General features: G+C 44.5%; 2 protein-coding genes across 2 annotated transcripts in view; one reads left to right on the top strand and one right to left on the bottom strand.

Moving 5' to 3' along the window:
* The first annotated feature begins 1,470 nt into the window (after window positions 1–1,470).
* Window positions 1,471–7,973, top strand: LOC109293190 (tricarboxylate transport protein, mitochondrial-like). The gene is made up of 9 exons (XM_019511003.1): window positions 1,471–1,609; window positions 3,330–3,437; window positions 3,586–3,685; window positions 4,327–4,465; window positions 5,267–5,351; window positions 5,561–5,665; window positions 5,910–6,025; window positions 6,390–6,463; window positions 7,338–7,973. Exons 1-9 carry the CDS (start codon window positions 1,519–1,521, stop codon window positions 7,450–7,452), a joined length of 933 nt encoding a protein of 310 aa, XP_019366548.1. The 5' UTR covers window positions 1,471–1,518; the 3' UTR covers window positions 7,453–7,973.
* Window positions 7,974–16,030: 8,057 nt separating this feature from the next.
* The window catches only part of LOC109293192 (smoothelin-like protein 2), a 69,946-nt gene continuing 62,108 nt past the window's right edge, over window positions 16,031–23,868 (bottom strand). The window contains exons 2-3 of the mRNA XM_019511005.1: window positions 22,725–22,876; window positions 16,031–17,630 (exon numbers count right to left, since the gene is read on the bottom strand). Coding sequence (XP_019366550.1) covers window positions 17,504–17,630; window positions 22,725–22,834 — 237 coding nt within the window. The 5' untranslated portion in view covers window positions 22,835–22,876 and the 3' untranslated portion in view covers window positions 16,031–17,503. The remainder of the gene's footprint in view (window positions 17,631–22,724; window positions 22,877–23,868) is intronic.

Here is a 23,868-nt window from a genome sequence, read left to right as displayed (position 1 = left end):
CTGGCAGTAGGGCCACGTACAGTCCTTGAATGACTCACAAATTTAGAATTGATTTGTCCACTTTGACTTAGGACACGAAAATTTTTCCTTAAAAACAAAAAAAATGGTGCAGGGGGCTGGACCCGATGATCTTCCAAGGTCCCTTCCAGCCTTACAATCTATGGGGAAAAAAAGCTCTTTCCTGCCTGCGGGCTGCAGCATCCTTTTAACAGACGTTTAACATAAGGAATCAAAAGTACAGGCTGGCCTCAGCTTACAACATTTCGAGTTACAATGTTTTGCACTGACAACATTTATAAATCGATACCGTGTTTCAACTTTCTGACCTCAGTTTCGACTTTACCATGCTTGATGCGACGCCACGCCAGCAAACAAGCTCACTGCGTCGCTCATCTCCCTGGAGAACATCAGTCCGAACTTCCTTGGCCCCTTTAAGAAAGCAGAGAAGACTCCAGATGAACCTGCAGCCAAGACTCCTGAAAAGACTCCAGCCAAGAGCCCTTCAAGAAGTCCAGCAAAGTCACCTCCACCTCAAAGAAGTCCTTCCAAATCAATACGATTGCTGTCTACAATATAAATATATTAATGTAGCTGTATTACTCATCTAGAATTGATTGAGTACAAAATTCTGGGCTATTTTTGGTGAAAATAGGGTATCGGGCTATCAGAATCAACCCCCCATATATAACATGGTTTCCTATGGGAAATACCGGTTCCAAATTACGTTTTGACTTGAGCCGTGGTTTTCAGGAACCAATTGTGTCGTAAGTCCGAGGACTGCCTGTGCTTAAATATCGTCTCTTTTCCAGTCCTATGATCCCCATAGCAAAATCAGGGAGAATAAAACCTGGCATGTGAACAGCCGGTCAACTGAAAAACTCCCTTTGATTGCAGCGGGCTTGGGTTCAGACCCCCTGGAAACAGGGGTCTCCTCTGCGAGTTACCATTTTTTAAAAACCCAGATTGCGAAGTACACCTACTGCCCCTGCAATACCCGGAGACTGGAAAAGGCAATCAGGACTCCTAGTAGAGAGGATATCTTTTATTAGATACTTGATCCAAAAAAAATATGAGGTTTTTTTGGGGGGGTTTTTTGCAACAAGACTTTTGCAAAAAAAAAAAAGTCCTGAATTGCAAGCTTTCGGGCACAAACACCCTTCATCAGGCACTGGAGAGCAACTGAGATCCCCAAGTGCTCAAGTGGGTGGCATGCTGCTAGGCACTGGGTTTAGCGCCCAAGGGTGCTAGGAGCGCCGCCCCGCGCCGCCCGGGGGCCACTGAGCCGCGGTACCCCAGCCGCTCGCCTCACTCGCCCCCAGCCAATCACCGGGCCGCTCCACCCGTGCGGCCAATCTACGACGACCAACCCCCGCGGCCGCGCCACTCGTTAATATTCTCTGGCCTCATGAATATGCTAATGAGGAGGCGGGTGATTGGTGGGCCGGGTGAATGAGCGGCGGGGTGTCGGCGAAGGTGGGGAGAATTGCGGTGCGGGAGGGCGCGGACGGAGCCGCTGCGATGTCAGCCCCGCGGACCCTGGCGGCCGCCGCGGCGCCCGGGGGAAGCGGGCGGGCCAAGCTCACGCACCCGGGCAAGGCCATCCTGGCGGGTGAGGAGCGCTGCGGGCGGGCGGGCGGGCGGGCGGGGGGGGGCTTGGCTTTGCGTTCCCTCTCCCGCCCGCAATGCGCACAGCGCTGGGGAGGGAGGGCTGTCATCTCCCACCCCTGGGGAGTGGGGTGCAGGAGGTGCGGGGGGGGGCTGCATTGCACATGTGGGGTGTTGGTGCAAGGGCTCCTGGGTGTGACAGGTACACACGTGTGCACCAGGGCTGGAGGGGGGTGTGAGCCAGGGCTGGCGTTGGCCTGGCCTGGTCTCCCCTCCTCCTACACCACCCCACGCAAGGCCCCTGGACCCCCAGCCCAAAAGCCCCGGCTCCCCTCCCAGGGCTGCTCGAGCCCCACGTGAGGATCTGAAGAAGGGTGCCGCTCTCCACGGATTCGCCCTGTGTACAAGCGCTTGCTGGTGTTGGTCACGCCCGTGCCGCGTTACCGTCGGGATTTGGGAGTGGTCGCCCCCGTTTTGTAAATGAGTTCATGGACGGCAGCAAACTCATGCGTGGACATGCCTACTGCACGAGGGCTTTTTATTTTTGGAGAGGAAGGGGCGCTAGAATCGGACGTCCTTTCCCTGCCAAACTATAATGGACTCGGGAAGGGGCAGATCAGAGTTGAAATGGCTTAAGCAATCGTCAAGCCTTTTGGACCATGGTGTATACATGGGAGGTCACCAGGATCTGCAACACATGCCTAGGCAGGAGTGTGGAGGCTGTCAAGATCTTCCACCCCCTTTATTGAGACGGCGTCCAAAGGCCAGACTGAGTCCAGAGCAGGGGTGGGCAATTATTTCAGGCAGAGGGCTGCATACTGAGTTTTGGCAAGCCATCGCAGGCCGCATGACAGACCGCCAGGGGCGGATAAATATTAATTTTCTAAATTTTTTAGGGGCCTCACAGGCTGGAGAGAAGGGGCTGGTGGCCCACAGGCCACATTTTGCCCACCCCTGGTCCAGAGCCTCCATGGCTGTAGTGATATGCACCTCCAGGAAGTGGACCCAGGTCTCCCACAGGGCAAACAAGGCTCCCACCACTAAGCCACAACAGGAGGTTCTAGTTAAAATGGAAACTTAGCTTAAAAATAGAGATTTTCTCAAACGGGCACGTAAGGGCTGGGGCCTAGTCCTGCAAATGCTGAAGTCCATGACAATCCTGCCTTGAACTGCTGCAGGAAAAAAATCAAGCAGCATGGAGGTCTTGAGAAGGATTTTTGCCTGCCAGTGAGGACTGTCAGGTTAGTGAGGAGCCTGACGCAACATATGCCCCAGCTTGTGAACGAAGCGTGGCCCCAGAGGCTGGGGGGGCACGGTGATCGCCCGCAGGCGGTGGTGGCAATGGCAGGGGCGTGACGGTGGTGTGCTCTTACAGGTGGCTACGGCGGCGCTGGTGCTGGGGGGTGGCAAGCGCTGACCGGTGGACAAGAGTTTAGTTCAGCAGTAATTCCCCAGTGTCAGCCTGGATCTGATCTTTTTGTCTTGGCTGCTTGTTTTGCACGTTATTGGGCAAAGCTAATGGCTCTTGTGCTTTCCTTCTAACTTGGAAGTGCTTTTAGTGTCGCTGGGCTTACTGCATTGCTCCCAAGCTTGTTAGCAAGAGTCTTTGCAACACGGTCTTGGCAGAGTGGGAGACAGTAGGATAGGGTACGAGGTTTGTCTGAGTTCAGTCTTTGTTTCCTTAAGCTAAGAACATAATGCTTCTCCATCTGTTTTTTGTGCAGGTGGCATTGCTGGAGGGATTGAAATCTGCATCACTTTCCCCACCGAATATGTAAAAACTCAGCTACAACTGGATGAAAAAGCAAACCCCCCTCGGTACAGAAGTATTGGTAAGATGCAAACTTCCACTGGTTTTGCATTTAAAATCTCAAACAAAGCTTCTAGTAAACTAGTTAAGCAGCATGCTCAGCACCTTGAGCATTCATTTAAAAGGTAAAAGCTGCTTATTCTTACCAAGGCCTGGAAATTGTCTTCCAGGTCACTGTGTGAAGCTAACTGTGCAAGATCATGGTGTCAGGGGTCTGTACAGGGGCCTCAGCTCTCTGCTATATGGCTCGATTCCAAAATCTGCTGTCAGGTAAAGTGATGGATACTTTCTTGTTCGTAAGAATTGTAAAGATATCAGATTTGTGGAAGGATGTCCTCTGATAAGAGGATGAAACCTATTTTATATAGAATTTATCTATCATTCTCAAAGTGCTAAATGAGACTAGTTTCGTGCGGAGGGATTTTCTTTTCCTTAAGTGCTGTGAAGCACTCCGTGCAATTCTCTCTCAAGTCCCACTGGATTTGCATTGGCTTTGAGATAATGACTTTGGTGCCTTGTGTTCTGAAAGATGAGGATTAATGTTGGAACTGGTAGATGAGTCGTTTGGATGGATGTCCAAAAAACCCTTCTTCAGTATCACTTAAATGCACTAGACCTGAAATCCAAGAGTTAAAAGAAATATATCAGCTCCCTGATTGTATTAGCTGTTGCTCATAAGAATAAGATGCCACTTATGCTTAAGAGAAGAGGTGAATATCCATTTTTGCCTTGTGTTACTGACAGCTTGCTGCACCTCGTAACTGGGATGAGAAGCTGGATTACTGATTTTTAAATCTCCCTAACTCTGGGGGAAAAAATAAAGCCTGAATACGTCTGACTTTGTCAGTCTGCCTCATCTTTATTTGAGGAAATCTGTGGTGGAGAAAATGAAACTTGGCTGTTCTCTGCAGGTTTGGGGTGTTCGAGGTACTCAGCAATTATGCAAAGGATTCAAGTGGGAAACTGGACAGTAAACGGAGCTTAATTTGTGGCTTGGGAGCTGGTGTAGCAGAAGCTGTTGCAATTGTCTGTCCAATGGAAACAATAAAGGTAGGCAAACTTAATCCACAGGTGCTAGAAGTTCATCTACACTAAGGTTTGAAATCTACTACTTGGTGCGCGCGTCTATGTGAGATATTTACTGCAAAGCTGTCTAGCTAGCTTTGCAGTAAATGTTTTGGCATCTCTGCAGGACCCCTGTTAGGTTGCAGGAAAATAATAAACCCACAGCAGATTATTACTTTTAAATGGAAGTACTATCCTGCTGCAGAGTTTTGTGTGCAGCAACACACATGTAGACCCTGACCCAGCTGGCTGGGGCATGAGGGTGTTTCAGTGCAGGGGCTGCCTGTCTGCTGGCTAGCCCCGCATGGGAGCACCCCCTCGGCAGCATGTTGAGTCGGGTTAGAGCAGCCCCGAGCGCCAGGCTGGCCCCCACTGGACCACCTGCCAGCCAGGGCTGCTCCGACCCAGCTCAACATGCTGCAGTCCCGGGCACGTGTGCAAAAGGCACACCTAGGAGCAATAAACTCCAGTGCCATATGCACCGGAGCTTATTGCTCTGTGCTGATAGCATGTGTAGATGCTCCCTCTGTTAACTAAATAAGATTGCCTTGGCTCTTTAGCGTGTTTTAAACTGTTTAATTTTTACCTTGTGCTATTTGAAGCTGCATCGGCCAACTCAATGTCAGCTACACTTATGCCTTAACGTAAGTGTGGAATGGTACAGAGTTCTGAAATGCTTTAAATAGTGGACGGGATTTTATTTTAAATGATGAGCTAAAGGATAATAGTCATAGCACAACTTTTTAAAGTTCATTTTGGTTTGTGTTTTTTTTTAAATTCTCACAGGTGAAGTTCATTCATGACCAATCCTCTCTCAACCCAAAGTACAGAGGGTTTTTCCATGGTGTCCGTGAGATTGTGCGGGAACAAGGTATGACTCTGAGCATACAATTAAAAAATGAAAAACTAGTTTTATTCTATTTTGAACCTAATGGCATCAGTTAAACGTGTCAGTTTTGAACAAATGGTCACCTGGGAAATACCAGGTTTTTTAAGGAGATTGGCTGTTGCCTTTTGGCCATTTGTTTGGTTTAATCGGCCTTTAATGATGTGCAAAAATAATTATCTAATCTGTTGTAGGCTTGCGTGGAACATACCAGGGACTGACAGCTACTGTCCTCAAGCAAGGCTCAAACCAGGCAATCCGGTTTTTTGTGATGACTTCCTTCCGCAACTGGTATCTAGGTGAGACCTAACCGGGATCAGGCTAGCAATTCACTTCTCTTCTGAGAAACGGGTGATTGCTTAGCAGTATCACTTTTTAAATTTCCTTACAGGCAGAGCTATCCAGGCTAGATCAATACTGCCTAGTATTTTTGTTGATCACTTAACTTACTGTAGGCATACATACTTAAAATGAACTTGTTTCTAAAAGTACTAGCATATATAGGAACAGCCTGTCTAATTATTTCTCTCTCTGCTTTGACAGGTGATAATACTCACCGAGAGATGAACCCATTGATTACGGCTGCATTTGGTGCTGTGGCAGGTGCAGCCAGTGTTTTCGGTAACACTCCATTAGATGTCATCAAAACCAGGATGCAGGTAGAGACTGCTTAAAAGCCAGTAGTGCAATGCCTTGCTTCTCAGAAATCAGGATGCTTCCTCCAGCAGCTCTCGTGTTGTCGTCTTTAATGAAACGGGAATCTCATGGGATGGCCTGTTCCCATGCAACCCTGCCACTTCATCTGTACCGCTGTGAATTATGATTCAGTAGTTTTATTTCCATTACTGTATAGTGCTGTAAGCTGTAGTTGTAGACCATGTCCCCGCTGTGCTCGGTGCAGTAGAAAAACTGAACAAAGAGCTTAAATTTTTGCCTTTATGATTTTAGTACAATGCCATAAATACTCAACTGGGTTTTTTTTTTTTGGTTTTCCTCCCCACCATGCCCTGTCCTCTCTTTCAGGGTCTGGAAGCCCACAAGTATAAAAGTACCTTGGACTGTGCCTACCAGATCCTCAAAAATGAGGGCCCATTAGCGTAAGTGGAATTCAACTCTAGTCTGTATATCAGGGATGGGCAATTATTTTGGGCGGAGGGCCGCTTACTGAGTCTTGGCAAGGCATCGAGGGCCACGTGACAGGCAGCCGGGGACAGATAAATATTAATTTTCTAAATTTTTTTAGGGGCTCCGCAGGCTGGATAGAATGGCCTGGCGGGCTGCATCTGGCCCACGGGCCACATTTTGCCCACCCCTGCTCTGTATACATGAGAGACTGCAATGTTCCACAGTTGTGATGGTTGATACTTAGTTTGGTTCAGCATCTGCTTGTTTACTAGGTTGGCATTTATTGACATCTTCCCCAATTCATTGTGCTGGCATCTCCTCCGCACAGACACAGCCCCTGCCCTGAAGAGAGCAGTTGAGAACTGCCTCTCCCTGCCCAACCTCACTTGCAAACATGTCTGTTTAACTTGCACAGTTACCAGAGAGGAAAAGTGATGGAGAAGTATACTGCATAATTAAAGGTCTTTTGGGTGGTTGTGGTGGCTTTTGGTTTTTTGCTTTTTTTTTTTTTCCCAAGCTGGGGATTTTTTCCCCCCAGCATACTTCTGAAGCAACTCCATCCACATGATGAGAACTAGTTGTCCTGCATCTGTAGGCAAATTGGACTGGGGAATTTAAGTCTTTTACTTCTAATAGCTTAAACCCTGCTATACTTTCATGGTTTTTATCTACTCATTTAGCAACCCTTAACCCACTAGCATACTTAAGCTCAGCTTGCTTTTAAAATATACTAGGAGCTGATTTATAACTGAATACAAGTTGTTAAAACTTTCTAAACTGCTTTCTTTCCAAACTTTGTGGCGGGGGGGAACTGCTTCTACTTATTTGTAACTCTTCTGCCGACAGATTTTACAAAGGGACGGTTCCTCGTCTTGGCAGAGTGTGTTTGGATGTGGCGATCGTGTTCGTGATTTATGAAGAAGTTGTCAAAGTTCTTAACAGAGTCTGGAAAACTGCCTGATGCTTTTCTGGCTTCGTCTGAAGGGGACAGTTGGACTGGCTGGTTAGCCAGGTCCAGAGATCTGAAAGGAATTTATTGCCAACTGTTTATTGTCAAAAGGTTTGTGAAAATGCAGAGACTATCGCTTTGAACTCATTCTTTTAAAGCAAATAAGCAGGAGCATCTAACATGGCTGCTCTGCTGGTACTGTGCTTCGGAGCTGATAAGCTTGAGCTCATCTAGAGAAGGCTCCTAGAGCATTATTACTAACAACATGTATGCCTGGTCCTAACGAAGCTGAGATGACAAGGGGAAACTCCTCTTCAAGTGAAAGCACTGGGCTGGATGCTGCTGTTTGCACCAATGCATCTCTGGAGTAACTTTGACTTTTCCACTCCAATGAGGCTCTGTGTAGGCTGGAGATATTTTAACTTAATTACAGATGTCTTACGTGGCTTCTAGTTCAAATAGTGTGAACCTCTGTTTAGACCCGAAAATAACTTTTAAACCTGGTGTTATAAATCATTTCACAAGCTAAACCATTTAAGTCTGCTTTAAATTTAATTAAGACTATCCAGGGGTTTTCAGTGGTGTCAGGGAAGATTTAAATAAACCAGCCGAGGGGAGGGGTAAGGCCTGAGTGACTTCATTAGATGACTCCGTGGATTTACAAGAGTGTTACTGAGAAATTGCCACATGGCAATTTGTGGGACAAAGAAGCACACTTTTTTTTTCCATGCTAGTTGATGGTGGTATGCGGCATACGTACAACTATATGTAAATAGTGTCATTTCTTATTTGTTAATACTTCTGAGTTCACTCTCTAGGCTAGGAGGAAGCTGCCTACTGAGTCCCTGCTGTGGAGAGAAGACTGGATCAGAGCTATGACACCAGTAGCAATACTTGAAAAGGAAGTTTTTCTGGGAGTGCTAGATCATTAGTAAGTAAGGATACAGTGCCATGGCATTTACTTAGGAAAGCTTGTGTAGAATTAGTACGGTTTTATTTGAGTAAGAACTATGTATCCGGCTCTGTCCTGAATTGGGAAGGTAAAGGTGTCCAAAGCTGCTACAATGCTTGACCCTTCATGTGCACTCCAGTGGCCAAGGCTGCACTTAACAGAGAACTAACCCCTTCATCTGAAAGCAACTGCTTCCAACTCCTCAAAGCTATATCGCTGAGTCCTGCTCTCCCATTTTATGAAGCGGAGAACTCCAAGGGCAGTTTCTTCCATGCTTAGTGCCCCCCGATGTACTTCGTACTCTTCACGAACAGATCAGCGTGACTTAAGGTCATGCCTTTTCAGTAATCCTGACAAAGGGAACGAAGGACGGGCTGCTGGTTGTCCCCTTTAAGAGAGCATACGTCTCAGACCATACACTTAATCTTCACGTGGTCCCAGATGTTCTTCTCGGCATGGCGTTAATCATGAAGGCAGTTGGAGATTTTGAGGACAATACCGTATTAACTTTTGTTGTTGTTGTTGTGCGTGTCACAGATGGATAGGAGAGGGAGAAGTGCTTCTCTAATGGGTGTAAAAACAAAATAAATGCACTGGAGATTAACATGAATGTAGTCAAAAAACTCAGGCCAGTGTTCACTGTTTGTGCTGCACTTGAGAGAGGAGTTTGGGAGGGGCAGAAGTGAGAGGATCGTGGACTTGACTAATTTAACTACAGCCAGAAAGTCTCATTGAACTTGACGAAAAGCTTTCTACCAGCTATAAAGGTGTAGGGGAGCCTTTAGTATGTGCCCTGAAGTTGAGGAAAGTAGATAATGTTTATATTGACAATAGCTTCTTGCCTCTCTCATCACTTGACTGGAGCACATGGTGGGACTAAAAGCAGGATTTGGCTCACGTTCAACCATGGGGAAGATGAGTGAATCTTGGTTCAAAGCCTTATTTCTTCGTGACCTTGACTTGTTTCTAGCCTAAGACCATAAGTCTCCTCGAGTTGAGAGCCAACTTTTGACTTTTTTTTTTAAATGTCGTTTTTAACTGGCTATCGGTGAATATTGTACTTGGCTTATCTACAGCGTTGCTGTACCCTAATGTAACAGGTACTGGTTCATAGCTGCAGTCACATGGCTCCTTTCCATAGCCACTGTTATCTTGACTGGGCAGGGTTGCTATAGCCAGTTGAATAGTTGCCCTGTTCATTATGCCTGCATTTGCTACCTTGATAAATGAATCATCACCAGGCACTGTAGTCTCTGAAGTTTCTGCACTGAACAAAAATGCTTCCATCAAAGCCACTTGCGTAGCTGCCAAAGTTCCTTAAGCCACAGTGATCCAGCTGTCTTAATTAACCCCTCCCAGGGGCACCAGGTCAATGCTCTTGTTGAAACCCAAGAGCATTCAGCCAACTCTTCCTTCAGCTTCAGGCTGCCAGTGATAGCTCTGCTAACCTCTGCAATGCTGGTACAAATAACCAGCCTCAGGCTTTTGTAGAGATCAGGATTCCTCTTTGCTAAAGCCTGGATGTGACTCGCTGAGACATGGGGGTTTTTAAAGAGCATTTCTGAGGGGAATGGGAATTTGGAAGCAATGCACGAGGCACCAAGTTGCTGTGGCTATGGGTAGCAGGCTCTGGCCCAACCAGCAGGAATAACAGCATGTTTTATATTTTCAGACCTCACACTTAACAAAATGAAGATCTGGAAAGGGAAACCAAGTCTGATTGGGAGATTAAATGCTGTTTGGAGAATAAGTAGTTTAGAAATGCTGGCAGCAGTGTAAAGTTCTATGTAGGTTGGAGGACCTAATGTTTAATTTTATTCTTTAGCCATACTAGCTAACAGCTCATTTATTATATCTTTCTTTTTTTTTTTTATATAATTTTGAATCTCCACTGTACCAAAATAATAATACTAAAAAAAAAATCAATCTTTTCAGTTATGGTAACTCACAGAGGGCCTCTTTACAAAGTTAGCAAGTAGAAATACTGTATGTGGGACTTCAATTGTAAAATACCCAGCATTGGTTTAATACATGAACTTACCAGTTAAGTGTGTATTAAACTTGCCCATTACACAGTGCCGTTACTAGTGAATGCTATGCTGATCACTGCTTGCATACTGTATTTATGTTTTAAGGAAAGCTGCTGTTCTACTGCTTGTGCCTTTTTTTCTGGCTAATATCTCAAAGTTACTGCTAGCTAATATTTCAGTTAATAATCTAGTTAATACTTCGAATTCATTTTTTTTCACTGCTAAATAATTTGTTTACAAGTTCAAACTTTTTTTTTTATCTCAAAAAAAATAAATTAAGATGAAACAAAGCTGCCTACAGCTCTGTGTTCATGAATGTAGTGAAGGAAGACCAAGAAAACAAAACTGTGAGTACTTTTGGAAAGGGATAACTGCTTCAGGAGAGTAAATTGGACCAAATCTTCCCATACACCTGCACAGTCCTATAGGTGAATGTATACAATGAATTTGCACAGCTGAATTGGCAGCTGAGCATGCTGCAGTCATCCATCCCGCTGAGTAGTTTCCAGCCGTTAGAGGTCAGTATTCTACTGTCACAGCTTAGAAAAAGGTATGGTCACGAACTATCCATTCTGGGTACGCTGAATCATGGGAAGGAAGGGCTTTAACTTACACACTATAAGCAAATGAAACTTATTTATCTCTACCCTGAGAGTGATCGCAATATAGCCAGCAAAAGACTCAGCCTTCACACCTTACTCCCAAGAGCCAAGGTCGGTGAGGTTGGGTACTGAACTGGTTGCAGTACAATCCAAAATGGAAAAGCTAATAGTTTTGAGTATTTCAAGAACAAATGCAGAATGAACTGCCCTGTCCTATAAAAGTAGAATTGAATCGCCCCTAAACAACCGGCTTGTTCTTTGCAAAAGTGATGTAATATCTCAGATGCTTGATTCAACATAAAGTGGCCTGGAACTTTTAAAAGGATACTTGAATGCTTTATTTCAAAACCACAGCTTGCTATTTAATCAAGCTTACATTATTATTAAGCCTGATTAAATAGCAGGCTTAATAATAATGTAATATTAATGACCTCTATTATTAAATGTCCTTTCCTACCACCCCATACCTTTGAAGTAGGTGTTTCTGGAGCTGGAACCAAGGAAATCTATCAGATAGAGCAACTTAAATGCTTCAGATTCAGTACAAAAACATATTCAAGTAGTACATGTCTTGTTTTAAATCAGATCTGCTTAGCAATTTTTGGCTCCCTAATCAAAAGAAGTTAAAGCTGCCACTTAAAATTTCCTTTTAGAGCTGGTTTGAAATTTTCCAATTTTTTTGAATCCCTGTGGAAATTTTGCGAAAAGGAACACTATGTGAAAACAAGTCTCTCAAAGCACTGTACACAGAAGGTCAGTAGGATAAAGCCAGTTTTACGATGGGGAAACAGATGCAGACGTGAAGCAGTTTACTTCTGGTCACCAAACGGCATAGGCAGGAAAAGAATCAAGGTCTCCTGAGTTTGTATGCCTATTTACAAATAGCACTCTAAGGGATGTCATGTAATCAAATGGGCAATACATCATTTTCCCTGTGCTCCTTAGATCCTTTTTACAGTTAATAACAAAAGCATGGGAATAAAACCCAACGGCACGTCCAGAGCTACTACAGAACCGGGTACCACTTCCTCAGCCTACTGAATCATACGGGGAGTTTCACTTTGGCTTTGTTGTTCAGCGAGGCCATAAAAATGACAGCTGACTGATTTTTGCCTTGTGTGTGGCACATTGTTTCCCTTCACATTTAATGCGTCTCCCCATCAGTTCTTTTTCTAAATGAAAACAAATGTTGACATAACAGTTGCCATCCGTTACAAACACCACTGTATATAAAGTGCATTGCTGAATTCTTGGTGGTGGCAGTGGTCCTTCAAAGTAAAGGATGATGTCCATCAGGCTCGATGGGTCCTCAGGTGACTGAGGATCCCGATTCTGGATGCACACGTTCTTCAGCAATGGGGGCATGTTGTTGCATGGGGGACTGGGATTTGCAGCCCTGGGTTTTGTGTTAGGCCTCTTAACGATATTTGGTAAATGATGTGCCCTTACACAGTTTATGTATTGAAAGGATGCAGATGTATGGTTATGTTAAGGCCTCGACCAAACTTCTCAACAGCCATTCAGGCAGGAGCAAACGAACCAAACCACTAATAAACTTCTGAACTTTGTTAGTGGGAAACACAGCGAGAAAATTACCCAGGGAAGGATGGATTTGGTAGCTGTGTTGGTCTGAGACAAAAAGAAATGCAAAACTCGAGAAGTCTTGGTTGAGAGATGATACCTTTTATTAGCCCAACTAAGAAATCACAAAAAAGGATAATTTTTTTGCTATTTCTTAGTTGGGCTAATAAAAGGTATCATCTCTCAACCAAGACTGCTAGAGTTTTGCATTTCCAGGGAAGGAAGCTAATTTATTGACTAATGCACACCATCCAGGTTAGGATGCTCCAGTTAGCAGTAAGAGCAGAGATAAGACCACTCCTTTCTTACATGTTCCCAGAGTGTTAAATCTTGTCTAATTAACACAGACTAAGACACCTGGTTGGACTGGTTTTCAGCAACTCCTTGAAATGAAGGAGTTTTCCGAATTTTGCTAGGCTAAATACAATCTTCATACATGCTAGAGTCTCAGATGATCACTCAAAAAAATAAATGAAGCTGTCCTTCCCATACTCTGACTGCAGAGAGAAAGCAGGAAGAAGGCTTACATCCTGTATCCTTACACTCCTTTTCTTCAGCTGAAATGCTGAATTATTAGTTCTGCACTGTTACAGTCCATTCGGGTTGTTTCACCGGTCTCCCAGGCATTTAATGCACCATTTGACAAAGGAGTGAACACAGCAGGGTGTCAACTGGTTAACTGGCCAGTAATCAATTGATTCCTTCCTTGAAGCAGGTCATCTGTCTTTCTAATCTGTTTTACATTCAAAACCCTGGCAGCTGGAATGACAGCGTGCTGGAAACCATAAGCCAGCCCTTTTGCAACATTCCTGAGTCTACACCACCACTGTGGGTTTTAACATCTTGCACTTAGGTTAGTATTCTACTTCCTGAAGCAGAAGGGCTCCTTTAACATCTTCGTGAATGATGAAAGACAGCTGGAGCCTGTAAAGATCACATCTTCATCGTTGTGAAAAAGCTCCAAAAACCAAGCTTGAGAAAAAGGTGCAATGGCAGTAACCTGAAGTCATTCCAATAAGATGCCAACAACTTTGCTGCCCATAGTGGCTTTTACGTTGACCCGATTTGGCAACAGAGTTATAAGTCTTACAGCCCCGATTACTCACAGCCCCGATTTGGCAACAGACTTATAAGTCTACTTCCTTAGCAGTCCAATGAAATCGGGGGGAGGGGGGGACACATTTTCCTGAGATGAGAATGATTTTGGAGCGATGCAACATATACAAATAATGTTCCTACTGTAGTGACTGCAATGGAAGTTGGCTCAGTATTACTCAAGGAATTAATAGTTACAGAACTGTGAGAGTCGAACCATAATCACATTGTTCTGGCGCTAGACAGATGGGTTTCCTTTCAGAGCATTTCATCAAGAGGAAGCCTTTGACCATCACAGAAACAGACTTCATGACTTAGAACCTAGTTGGGCAAGCAACAGCTGCAGAGTTACTTTTCAGCAAGATTTTGGCCATTCAAGACAAAATGTTAAGAACTGAAGACAACAAAACGTTATGGGATAACTATGTGAAAGCCTGCCAGACCTCCACCTACTTCTGATAAAGCTATGAGCTTAGCAGTAGCTGGGATCCTGGTCCAGTTGGATCTGATATTGCTCAGACGTGCATAAAGGCTTTAAAATGTGCTTTCAAACTCTTTCCATTGTGACGTTAGCAACTAGCTATCTAGAGAGTAGGATGCCCCCTCCGCCTCTCCTGGAACTGTGAGCATACAGACTCACTAATGGTGTTTCCTTATTCCCTTTCACTCTGTTAGAAAGGCAACAGATCCAGCCCTGTATTCATGTGTGCAATAAATAGATTTCAGTAGAGCCGAGGCCTGTGCCACACTCGCACTCCAAACACCATTGAACTTGGCCAGGTTTGGAACCTGATCCACAATGTATTGTCCTGGCTGAAACCAGCCCTTCCCAATCCTCCTGCCTCTGGGTTCTTTTGTCTGCTGAAACAGGTACAGTACTTATAGAGATGAAAGGCAGCAAAGCATTTCACAACAGCTTTCTAACTAGGAAACCTGTGTATGTTTGCCACTTACAGGATTCCCTGTGAAATGGCAAGCGAAGCAGAGGCTGGCCACAGTTTTGATGCCTTTTCTTCTATCTGTTTTCTTTTGTTTCCACCCCGATAAGCTGTTTTGCTCTCCGCTTCAGAGAAAAATTGAGACCAGGTAAGCAAGAGCAGATCCCTGCAAGTGAATAGTCATGGAATTGCGCATTTACACCAGCATGCAAGCCAGCCCACCCCGATTGGACTTCAGCATTTTCCTGCAGTGAGAAAATCAGGGCAAGCGCCTGATTATTACAGTGTGGTTGGCACCAGATGGCCTCAGCCCTGGGGATAGGATTGAACACCTCTAATACATCTGCAAGTCCAGTACTGAATGCTGGAACAGAACAGGGCAGACAAGAGAGTCTGCTGTTCTGCAGGACTGCGAATCGCTGTAACACAATAGACGTTGACCTAATGAGTTTTCCAAGCCCCATCCATCACGCTGACAGATTTGGAACCACCTGAACCATCTCAGCTTGTTTAGTAGCTTTCGACAGCTCTGCGTGTGTTCACTCACCCGGGTTATGCACTGGCTGCTCTGACATTTCCATGAAGACTGATTCTGCTCCCCGTGAAGTCAAAGTTTTATAATTGGCTTCAGCAGGTGTAGGACTATGGCCCAAGTTGCTAGAAGCTGGAGTCATATGAATCATTGCTTTTACCAAGTGAGCTCAGGGGCTCCTTGCATCCCTGTAGTTCCCTGAATAAGGCCCTTGTATGCCACTCTCCCATCTTCTTCTGTCTCAAAGATGTGGGTACACATGGCAGTGTCTGTGTACCCACACCTATTCTTCCCTCTGTGCCAGCATCTTTAGCTTTGTATTCCCAGCATTATTATAGGACATTAAAAGTCTATTGGGGCAATGGGCAGAGGTGGGATTCGGACACTCAACTGCTTTCTGAGGAGATCCCAGTGCCAATCTTGGGGCCTAGGATTTCACCAGGTGCCAATGGTGCTTTGAGGATCCAGCTCAAGACTGCAGCAAGAACCAGGGTTTGAGCTGAAGTCTCAGTGACTTGGGCTAATCCCCTAAACACTTGATCAGCCTACTGCAGATGCAATGGACTGGGTAAGGGGCATGATGCTGTTATTGAGAGCAGCTGTTTATCAATCCTAACGATTGCAGCCTAATAAATATTAGTCCTGTTACTTGTATTGCCAGAGAATCAAGCCCTGTCGTACTGATTGCTGAAGTCAGCAGGTAGCCTAGATTTACAGCCCTGAGTGAGATCGCCATCGGGCCAAGTGAGATTATTTTTCCTTTAAAGTCTAAATATATATTTCAGGTTTAGAAAAGCTTCTTGGGAAGCCCCTTTCAGCTTTACCTTCCACTCAAAGAGAAGCACTGAGCCCAAAGGCTGTTTGGCATATGTTTTATTATAAATGGTCATCGATACAGAACCAAAATCATCTTTATAAATATCTGCAAGGCGCACGTAAACAGAGCAGGTAAAAACCATTCTTTAGCACGAGCAATTAGCTTGCCTGGCAATTTTATATTCGATGAGCCTGGTCTTAGGGAAGAGGAGGGGAACATGGGGACTAAAACAAAAAAAAAGTTCTTGTATGGTCAATGTGTTCCCTGCTGCTCTAGTAGGCAGGAACTACAGCGTGAAATTGGATCTCTCTTTCACGACTGTAAATCTGGAGTCACCCCATTTAAGTTAACGGCATTAATGCTGATTTCAGAACCTCTGCCCCCTTCACACTGAGCGGTGCCTTGGCTGGCTACTGCAGCAGAGCGGCCAAGCACCGATGGCAGCATGGAGACTGAGTTCCTCTCTCACATCTTAGTGCTACTCTCTCCTACGGCAGGATTGAGGCACACTGCTGGGCACCTTTCTTCCCTTGCTGCCTGCATTGAATTGCAGTTGTTAACCTCCCCTTTATGTAAACATCCAGACGCATGCATTAAACGACCAACCCCACCTCCAAGTGCCTCCTTGACCACGAGTGAAACCAGGCTGTTCTGCACATGGTTCAACGCACCACCTGGGCAAATGGTTTTAAGTCTGATCCTCATTAACCCACAGTGGTGCAGCTTGTTACACTGTGATGGCCTTGATGGGGATCTGAATGCCAATAATGGCTAAGTGGCGGTGCTCCCCTTACACAAGGGGTTAGAGCCAACTAATGTGACAAGTGCAGCGAGCAATTCCTTTAGCTTACATGGGAGACGTGTGTATTGGTAACGCAGTTCGGATCCCCATAAGGGCCACTGTTGTGTAATGACCCCTCCCAGGGGATGGCATGTTGCACACGCATAATAGCATCAAACCAACGTGTTCACTTTATGGCAGGTGATGTGGCGCCAATGGTTTAATCCTACAGCTTCACATTTACTAGAGCAGCACTTCCCTTCCTTTATAACGCTAGGGCTTAATCTGCCTTCTGCTGGCTCTATGTTGTGCTGGAGAGAGAGGTAGAGAATGCAAATGCTGTCCTGCGGGTATTGCACTCTTGTGTTAGGAGAGAGCAACTGTGTAGCACAAGCACCCTCACCCTGTGAAGCTGTGTCCCCCAACTTGACTGTGACAAGAGTTACAACATAGCTTCCTTCCATCTTTTATCAACGGGGCACTTAAAACAACTCCTAATTAGCACCAAAATGACAATTTCTGCTTTTTCTTCTATGGCATTGGCCCACTGCTGTGATCAACACTTTGGGGCCCTACTTGGCAGTAATTCAATCAGTGACACAGCTGAATGCAAGTGGAGGGATGGTAACAAGCTTAAGGACAAGAAATAATGGCAGTGTTGTATTCGCAAAGGGCCAGAGTCCTCTCAGGAGAGGGCTGGACTCAATCCTCCCAGCTGGAGAGGTGGCTGTGGTTTTATTCAAAGCGACGCAGGTGGTTGTACAGTGACTGCACATAGGTGAAAACACACATGGGATCCGGCTTCCGACCCATCACCATCATGTCGTCCACTTCTATCAGGCGGTCACAGTGAGCCAGTTTCCTGTAGTAAGAGCAAAACAGATCTGTCATATAAAAGATTATGGCCACCGTCTGTACATATATTTCCAAGGTCCAATTGCTGCCTTGATTCAGCATCATCTTGGCTTGTACGAGCCTCCTGTTCCTCTTATCGCCTCTCTCCACACTGAGGGATAAGACTCAAAGCTCAGTGGGATTTTTTCCCCTGGGTTCTTAGGTTTTGGGATCAAGCCCCTGGTCTCTGCTGGACATGCCCCCACCTCTCAGCAAGCTACATGCCTCAGCAAACAGGGTTTGCAGATTTGCAATCCCCTCCCGCTCTCAGGGGAAAGCAAGCCTGGGGTTGTTCTGGCAACTGCTTTGGATGCTGGCAAGTGGGACAGGATCTTATGAAGAGGCAAAGGAGGACAGGATGTTTCTTTTAGGTGCGAGTGGTTCAGGCAACCTTCCTGGACAGTTATCAGGATCAAGTGCTGAAATCAGGCTCACATCCAAAATCAAGCATAAGGGAGGCGTTTGCTGAGGCAAGACGAAGATCTGTGGAACAACGCAGGCTGGGCAGGAAAAGGCATAACCAAGAGAACCCAGGTAACACTGGAAGAAAGAAAGAGAGGAATTTCCCCCGCACGTCGGAAGACAGTAGCTTGGTCAGAGCCACCGACAGCCATAGAGATACTGACACTTCTACCAGCAGTTCTCATCTCATTCCAGATTATTACTGTTTGTCGGGATGTCTTCTGTTTTAGCTTATGTTTGTCTCCATACTTCATCTTTGATATGAGAACATCAGAATTCTCCTTGGAGAGCCAAAGGCAGGCTTAAATCAGTGAATCAGCTAAGAACCAGGAGTCTTCCTCGCCTGATTGATAATTAGCAGCAGAAGTATGAAAGATTATCTTCCCCCTTTCATTTTTAATGTTCTTCAGCTGAACTTCCTTACAAAGAACAGTGAGTTTGCCTGACTGCTGAGCGGTCCAAAGTATTTTGCTTCCTGGCAAACTGCAACTGATGGTTGATCCCAGTACTACTGACATTTTGCATTGAAGAACTTGGGTCTAACTGGGCCCTACTTCAATGTGCAATGGTGTTTGAAGCCACATTGTAAGTTGTAGAAGCCTGTAGCCATGCACTCCTGCATCCTGTGATTATATGAAAAGAGCATGCTGAACCTGACTAAATACCCCATGCATTGTTCTTATTGTTACCCAAACTACACAGCACAACAACAAAGTATGAGTCATGTTTCAGCTGGATCAAGAACCTTAAAATATCTTTTCTTCTGCATTTAAACAAAATAATCAAATAGATGAAATCCCAAGATCGGTGGAACTTTTACAGTCTTTTCTCTGATGCCTGATGAAGGGTGTTTGTGCCCGAAAGCTTGCAATTAAAGACTTTTTTTTTGCACAAATCTTGTTGGTCTAATAAAAGATATCACCTCTGTCCATGAGCCCTGATTGCAAGATCAGTGAACAAACTCTCAGGCTGCTTTACATGAAAATGCCTGTAAAGTCCTCCAATTTGGATGACGCACGCTGCAGAAACCTAAATGTAACACTGAAGCTCTAAACACCAGTAAAAGTGTGGCAATCTGCAAAACAGGAGTTAATTAACTGTTTTAAACAGCTAAAATGAACTACTCTGCATAAACTGTAGCATTTTAGAGGGGCCCTGGAGGGTTGGCTTGACTGCTGTCCAGTTGCAATACAATCTGATCTATAAATGAATAGCCAGATTCGTCTTTATAGCACAGCACTGAGTTTCCAACACTAGGTCTATTATGAAACAACAATGAGATAGAGCAGAATAGGATTTTAACGAGAATATTACTATCACTCCATCTCTATTAAGCCACCTGCACCTTCCTAAGCCTGGATTTGGTCTTGACAATGCTGATTAGGCCAAAGCTTTGTTCTTGATGTTTACTCTCAGGAAGGAAGAAGGGAAACATCACTTGACATTCCCATTGGTCTGGACAGAAGAAACATCTGCTGGAGACTGGAGGGGCCTGTTGGCTGACCTTTGCAGCTGGTTAAAACAATTCTGCCTTTAATAGACAGTGGATCTGTGCTCTGTTGCTGCTTACAGGCATAAAAAAACCAAACCAAAAACAAAACAAAACAAAACAGTGCTTTACTTTAAACTCTGCGTGCCCCCATACTGAGCCCAGAAGAGGCATCACATTAGTTGGACCAAACTCACCCAGCGTCTGTATAGATCTGGCGCTTCAGCGGGGCTTTTATGGTGCTTTTATCTAATAGCAGATTGAATATTTATAAAGATGATTTTGGTTCTATTTGATTGAATCAGCTATTACATAAAAGTGCCAAAAAGCCCCACTAAGCATGTGATCTATGTAGATGCAGTGGAGCGGGGTCAAACTAATGTCCTGCTTCCTCTGGTAAAGCGCTTTTATTTCCCCCCTGTGTCTGTCAGCATCCCATTTGAACAAGCAAGAGTTCTGTGCTCTGTAGTCACTAGAGGCAGTGTTTTTTCCTTGATGCTATTTGGAGAATTAAATAAGACTGAAGCTGCTAATTCTCCAACTCCTGTTTTCCAGACATAGAGTCTGCCTACGCTGCGGGTATCTGCATGAGTGGAGCTAGTTGAATATAAAATCACTTGTGCAGATGTGCTGCACTGCTGGGTTTGGTCTTCAGCAGCGTAGCTCAGTGTCAGACCTCAGTGAGCCGCTTCAGTACAACATATCTGTGGTGTGATTTACACCTAGAGAAGACTGGTGCAGAGATCCTGAGGACAAGCAGGCTCTTAGACAAGTACGGCTTTTAATTACAGTGCCATGGGCTGATGTTTTACTTGCTCGTATTCACTTGTCGTGACAACAGTTCACAGGAATAACAACTTGCCTCCCTCTTAATAATTCTTTTCAAAGCAAGATGAGTGTTGCTCTAGAAAACAATGGTATTGCACTACAAACAGCAACAATGGAAACAACACAACCCTTAAGGATCTGGTGCTGCACTCCTTGGGTGCCAAAGAGTCAGAAGGAAAATCCAGAGCAGGAAAACAGAAAGTTACAGAAAAGGCAAGGCACAGAATTCATGTGACATACATACAAGCAACACATCGGCACCAAATGCATCTAATGGCATTGGTGAAAGGACTTACTATACACTACATGCAAACCAGAAATAAATGCCATTTTAAAGGACTGCTCAAGCACAGCCATTTGACTGATGCATGTTTTAAGTTCTTGTTTCTCCACTTATTTCTGTGTTTACCTCCCCAGTAAAAAACATTAAACTTACCACTATTGTATGTATGTTCCCGTGACTGAAATGTTGCTTGCCATGACAAACTGTCCCTAAGTGACAGGGTGGAGGAAAATGATCTGAGGTTCAAACGTCCCTGTAATAGGCATGCTTGTTCTATTGTGGGTAGTACCAAACTCCTTGGCAGGTAGCAATTCTCCTACCTGCCAAGTTACAGTACAGTAAAGTAGACACATTCTGTGAGTTGGGGTTGGTTAGGGACTATGGCATCATGAGTCTGTGGTTTTATTTTAGTTCTTGTTTCCACATCCTGAACTCTTCAACACCAGGGTAAAGAATCTTTGACCGTGTAAGTTGAAGGCACAGGATCAGATTCTGAGCTGCCATCAATCAACCTCACATCTTTCAAATCAATGGACGCAGGCCAATGTACTCCCAATGCACTGAAGTTTTGCCAGTTTACAATTTACAGGAACTAGTCAAGATTTTTTTAAGGTGAGTAGTACTCTTAACAATGGAGTCAAACCTTTTTTCTTTAAAATTCAGTTTGCTTGGCTCTTCCACTTTGCCTAAGTCCTTCAGGCAGCTGGATGTTGGGTTGTACAAAGTGCGTCCATTTAGTTCCCAGCTATGCTGAAATCCAACTGGTTAACAATTACTTGTGTCATACAGCTCATTCTGTTTACTTTGTCAGAGTTACTAATGATCCATGCTAAGTACATTTCTGTTTTTTCCCCAAATCTCAATAAATAAAATGTGTAAGATTTAAGAGCTTTCCAGATGTTAGTTCTAAATCTGTGTAAATGCCCAACCTGTCAGCAACACATAGTAATAATATAATTTATTTGCAGGAGCTATTTATTTTATTTTCCCTTTAAAAAAACACATGGGGGAAATAACATCCCATTAGAAAATGGGTTTTGTTGACTCAGGCTACTGGACTGACCCCTGGAAAGCTGCTACAAGCTAGAAGTTGGCAAATTAAATCACCTGAAAACATTCAAGCGAATGTGATGAAACACCAGATTTAAGTCAGGTGCACCAGAAGTTTAATTGAACGCACATACACTCTTGTGACAGTCTAATGACCTTATCCTGTCTCCCACTGAGGTCAGTGGGAGGACTGCCTTTGATTTCTATGGAATCCGAACCCAGCGATAATACATTCCAATGCAAAGTCTTTCACAAGTACTCTAGGGCTAAGCATTATGGAGGGAGGATTTTCAAAAGGGTTTAGGAGAACTAGTACTGTTTGAAAATTCCCCTTGTAAAATTGCTATGAGACAGGGTAAAAATACTGAGAGTAAAAATCCTCTGGGTAGCGAGGCAAATTGAGTACATAGGTTTAGAGGGAGAATTTGAATGTATGCATATGAGTAATGGGTAGATCTGAATGCATGAACCTGGGAGCAAACTAGGGCACAGAGCACTGCAGTTTGTTTGCAACCACTACTTGGGCATGTCTATACGTGCATTAACATGCTTTAGTTAATGCGCATTAAATCTAGTACCTCCATTGTAAGGTACTAGGAAAATGCACATTAATCTGTCTTAATGCACATTAGCCTATTTTAATAGGTATTAACTAAATAGCACATTTTAGTGATGCTTTAATGTGCATTAAAATAAGTGAATTAGTATTAAAGCACATGTGTAGACACGCCCACTTATATCTTACCAGACGTCTGCTAAAAATGCATCTTACTTTTTATTTCTGAGCCTCCTGTTCTATGTGCTCACATGCACAGCTTTTTTACCACTTCCTAGCATCATAAATTTCACTTTGTAATGTATGGCACGAGGGACAAATTATTAAACACTCACTGCACAACCTGGTGAGACAACGCTAGATGCACTTCACAGACATGTAATATGGTACTCACTCAGCCATGGTGAAAGCTAGCTCAAAGTTTTGCTTGCGATTAGCTGGGTCAAGCTCATTGTAATCGAAGGCTTCCGGAAAGAAAGAATGCACAAGGGCACAAAATGCCATCCCATCACTCCAGCTCGAGGAGAAGTTCTGCAGATCAATGTGCTGTCATAATGCAAACAGACAGTTTTAGGACAAGGCAGAGACTTGGAACAGCAGCTGGCCACTCTTGCTGGACAGTATCTCATCTGATACCAGGACAGTACCTGAATGAGAAACATTGACCTCCCCAGCAATTCAAGTCTGATGCAGGTGCAAGGCAGATGGGTGGCCTAGGGGCCTGATGCGAAGTTTACAGAAGACAATGGAAAGATTTCCATCAACTTCAACAGGCTTTGCATTGGCCCTAGGTCCTGAACCTGCATTCAGGTAACACGAGTGAATGACTTATCTTGCATCTCTAGCAACCATGAAGTAAGTTGCTAACCAGATAGTGGCATTTGTCTGCTGCAGCTCAGGAGTGTGCAAAGACTCAATACTTTACTCCCTGCTCAAATCATCTCTAACCCCCTGACTAGCACAACCAATTTCAATGGCACTACATGGGTGCAAACAAGGGAAGGGCTGGACCCCACTGGATGGCACAACATGAAAGTGAGCCCATCAGCAATAGCCAGCCCTTCGCAATTACAGCGAAGAGTCCAGAGTTCCTCTGGATTTGCACCAGTGCAATAAAACAGAATTGGGCTCTTTTGCTTCATAACACTCAATTTTTTTCCAATATAGAAAATCCAGTCCCTGGTCTTTCTGCTTAGAGCTAAAATAGATTTTAATAATATTCCCAACAAACTGAATGTTTAGAGCTCAGGAATAACATGCTGTCTTTTGTTTTATCACCTAATAAAACTGTTGAATGTGCACCATTTTGCTCTCACACATCTGGGAAAGCTGTTCTTTCTCCTGAGAATTACACTGAGCAATGCAGGCTGATGCCAGGCAATTTCAATGAAAACTTATAAGCCTAACTCTCTTCTCAGTTACACTCATACAGCCTCACAGGACATGAACATGTTGAAACTGGGGGAATTTAATCCCCACCATTTGCTATATCCTAACATCTTTAATTCCAAAATAGAGCAACCCATTCTACCACATAA

The sequence above is a fragment of the Gavialis gangeticus genome, unplaced genomic scaffold (genome assembly GCF_001723915.1).
Source record: "Gavialis gangeticus isolate Ggan-Ray unplaced genomic scaffold, GavGan_comp1, whole genome shotgun sequence".
Taxonomy (NCBI): domain Eukaryota; kingdom Metazoa; phylum Chordata; order Crocodylia; family Gavialidae; genus Gavialis; species Gavialis gangeticus.
This window is presented reverse-complemented; position numbering and strand designations above follow the sequence as displayed.

Bases quoted from the DNA above. Each gene is read 5' to 3' on its own strand.
- LOC109293190 (XM_019511003.1), top strand. From the start codon at position 1,519: ATGTCAGCCCCGCGGACCCTGGCGGCCGCCGCGGCGCCCGGGGGAAGC. The intron at 1,610-3,329 runs GTGAGGAGCGCT...TTTTTTGTGCAG, and splicing joins GGGCAAGGCCATCCTGGCGG to GTGGCATTGCTGGAGGGATT. The intron at 5,352-5,560 runs GTATGACTCTGA...AATCTGTTGTAG, and splicing joins TGAGATTGTGCGGGAACAAG to GCTTGCGTGGAACATACCAG.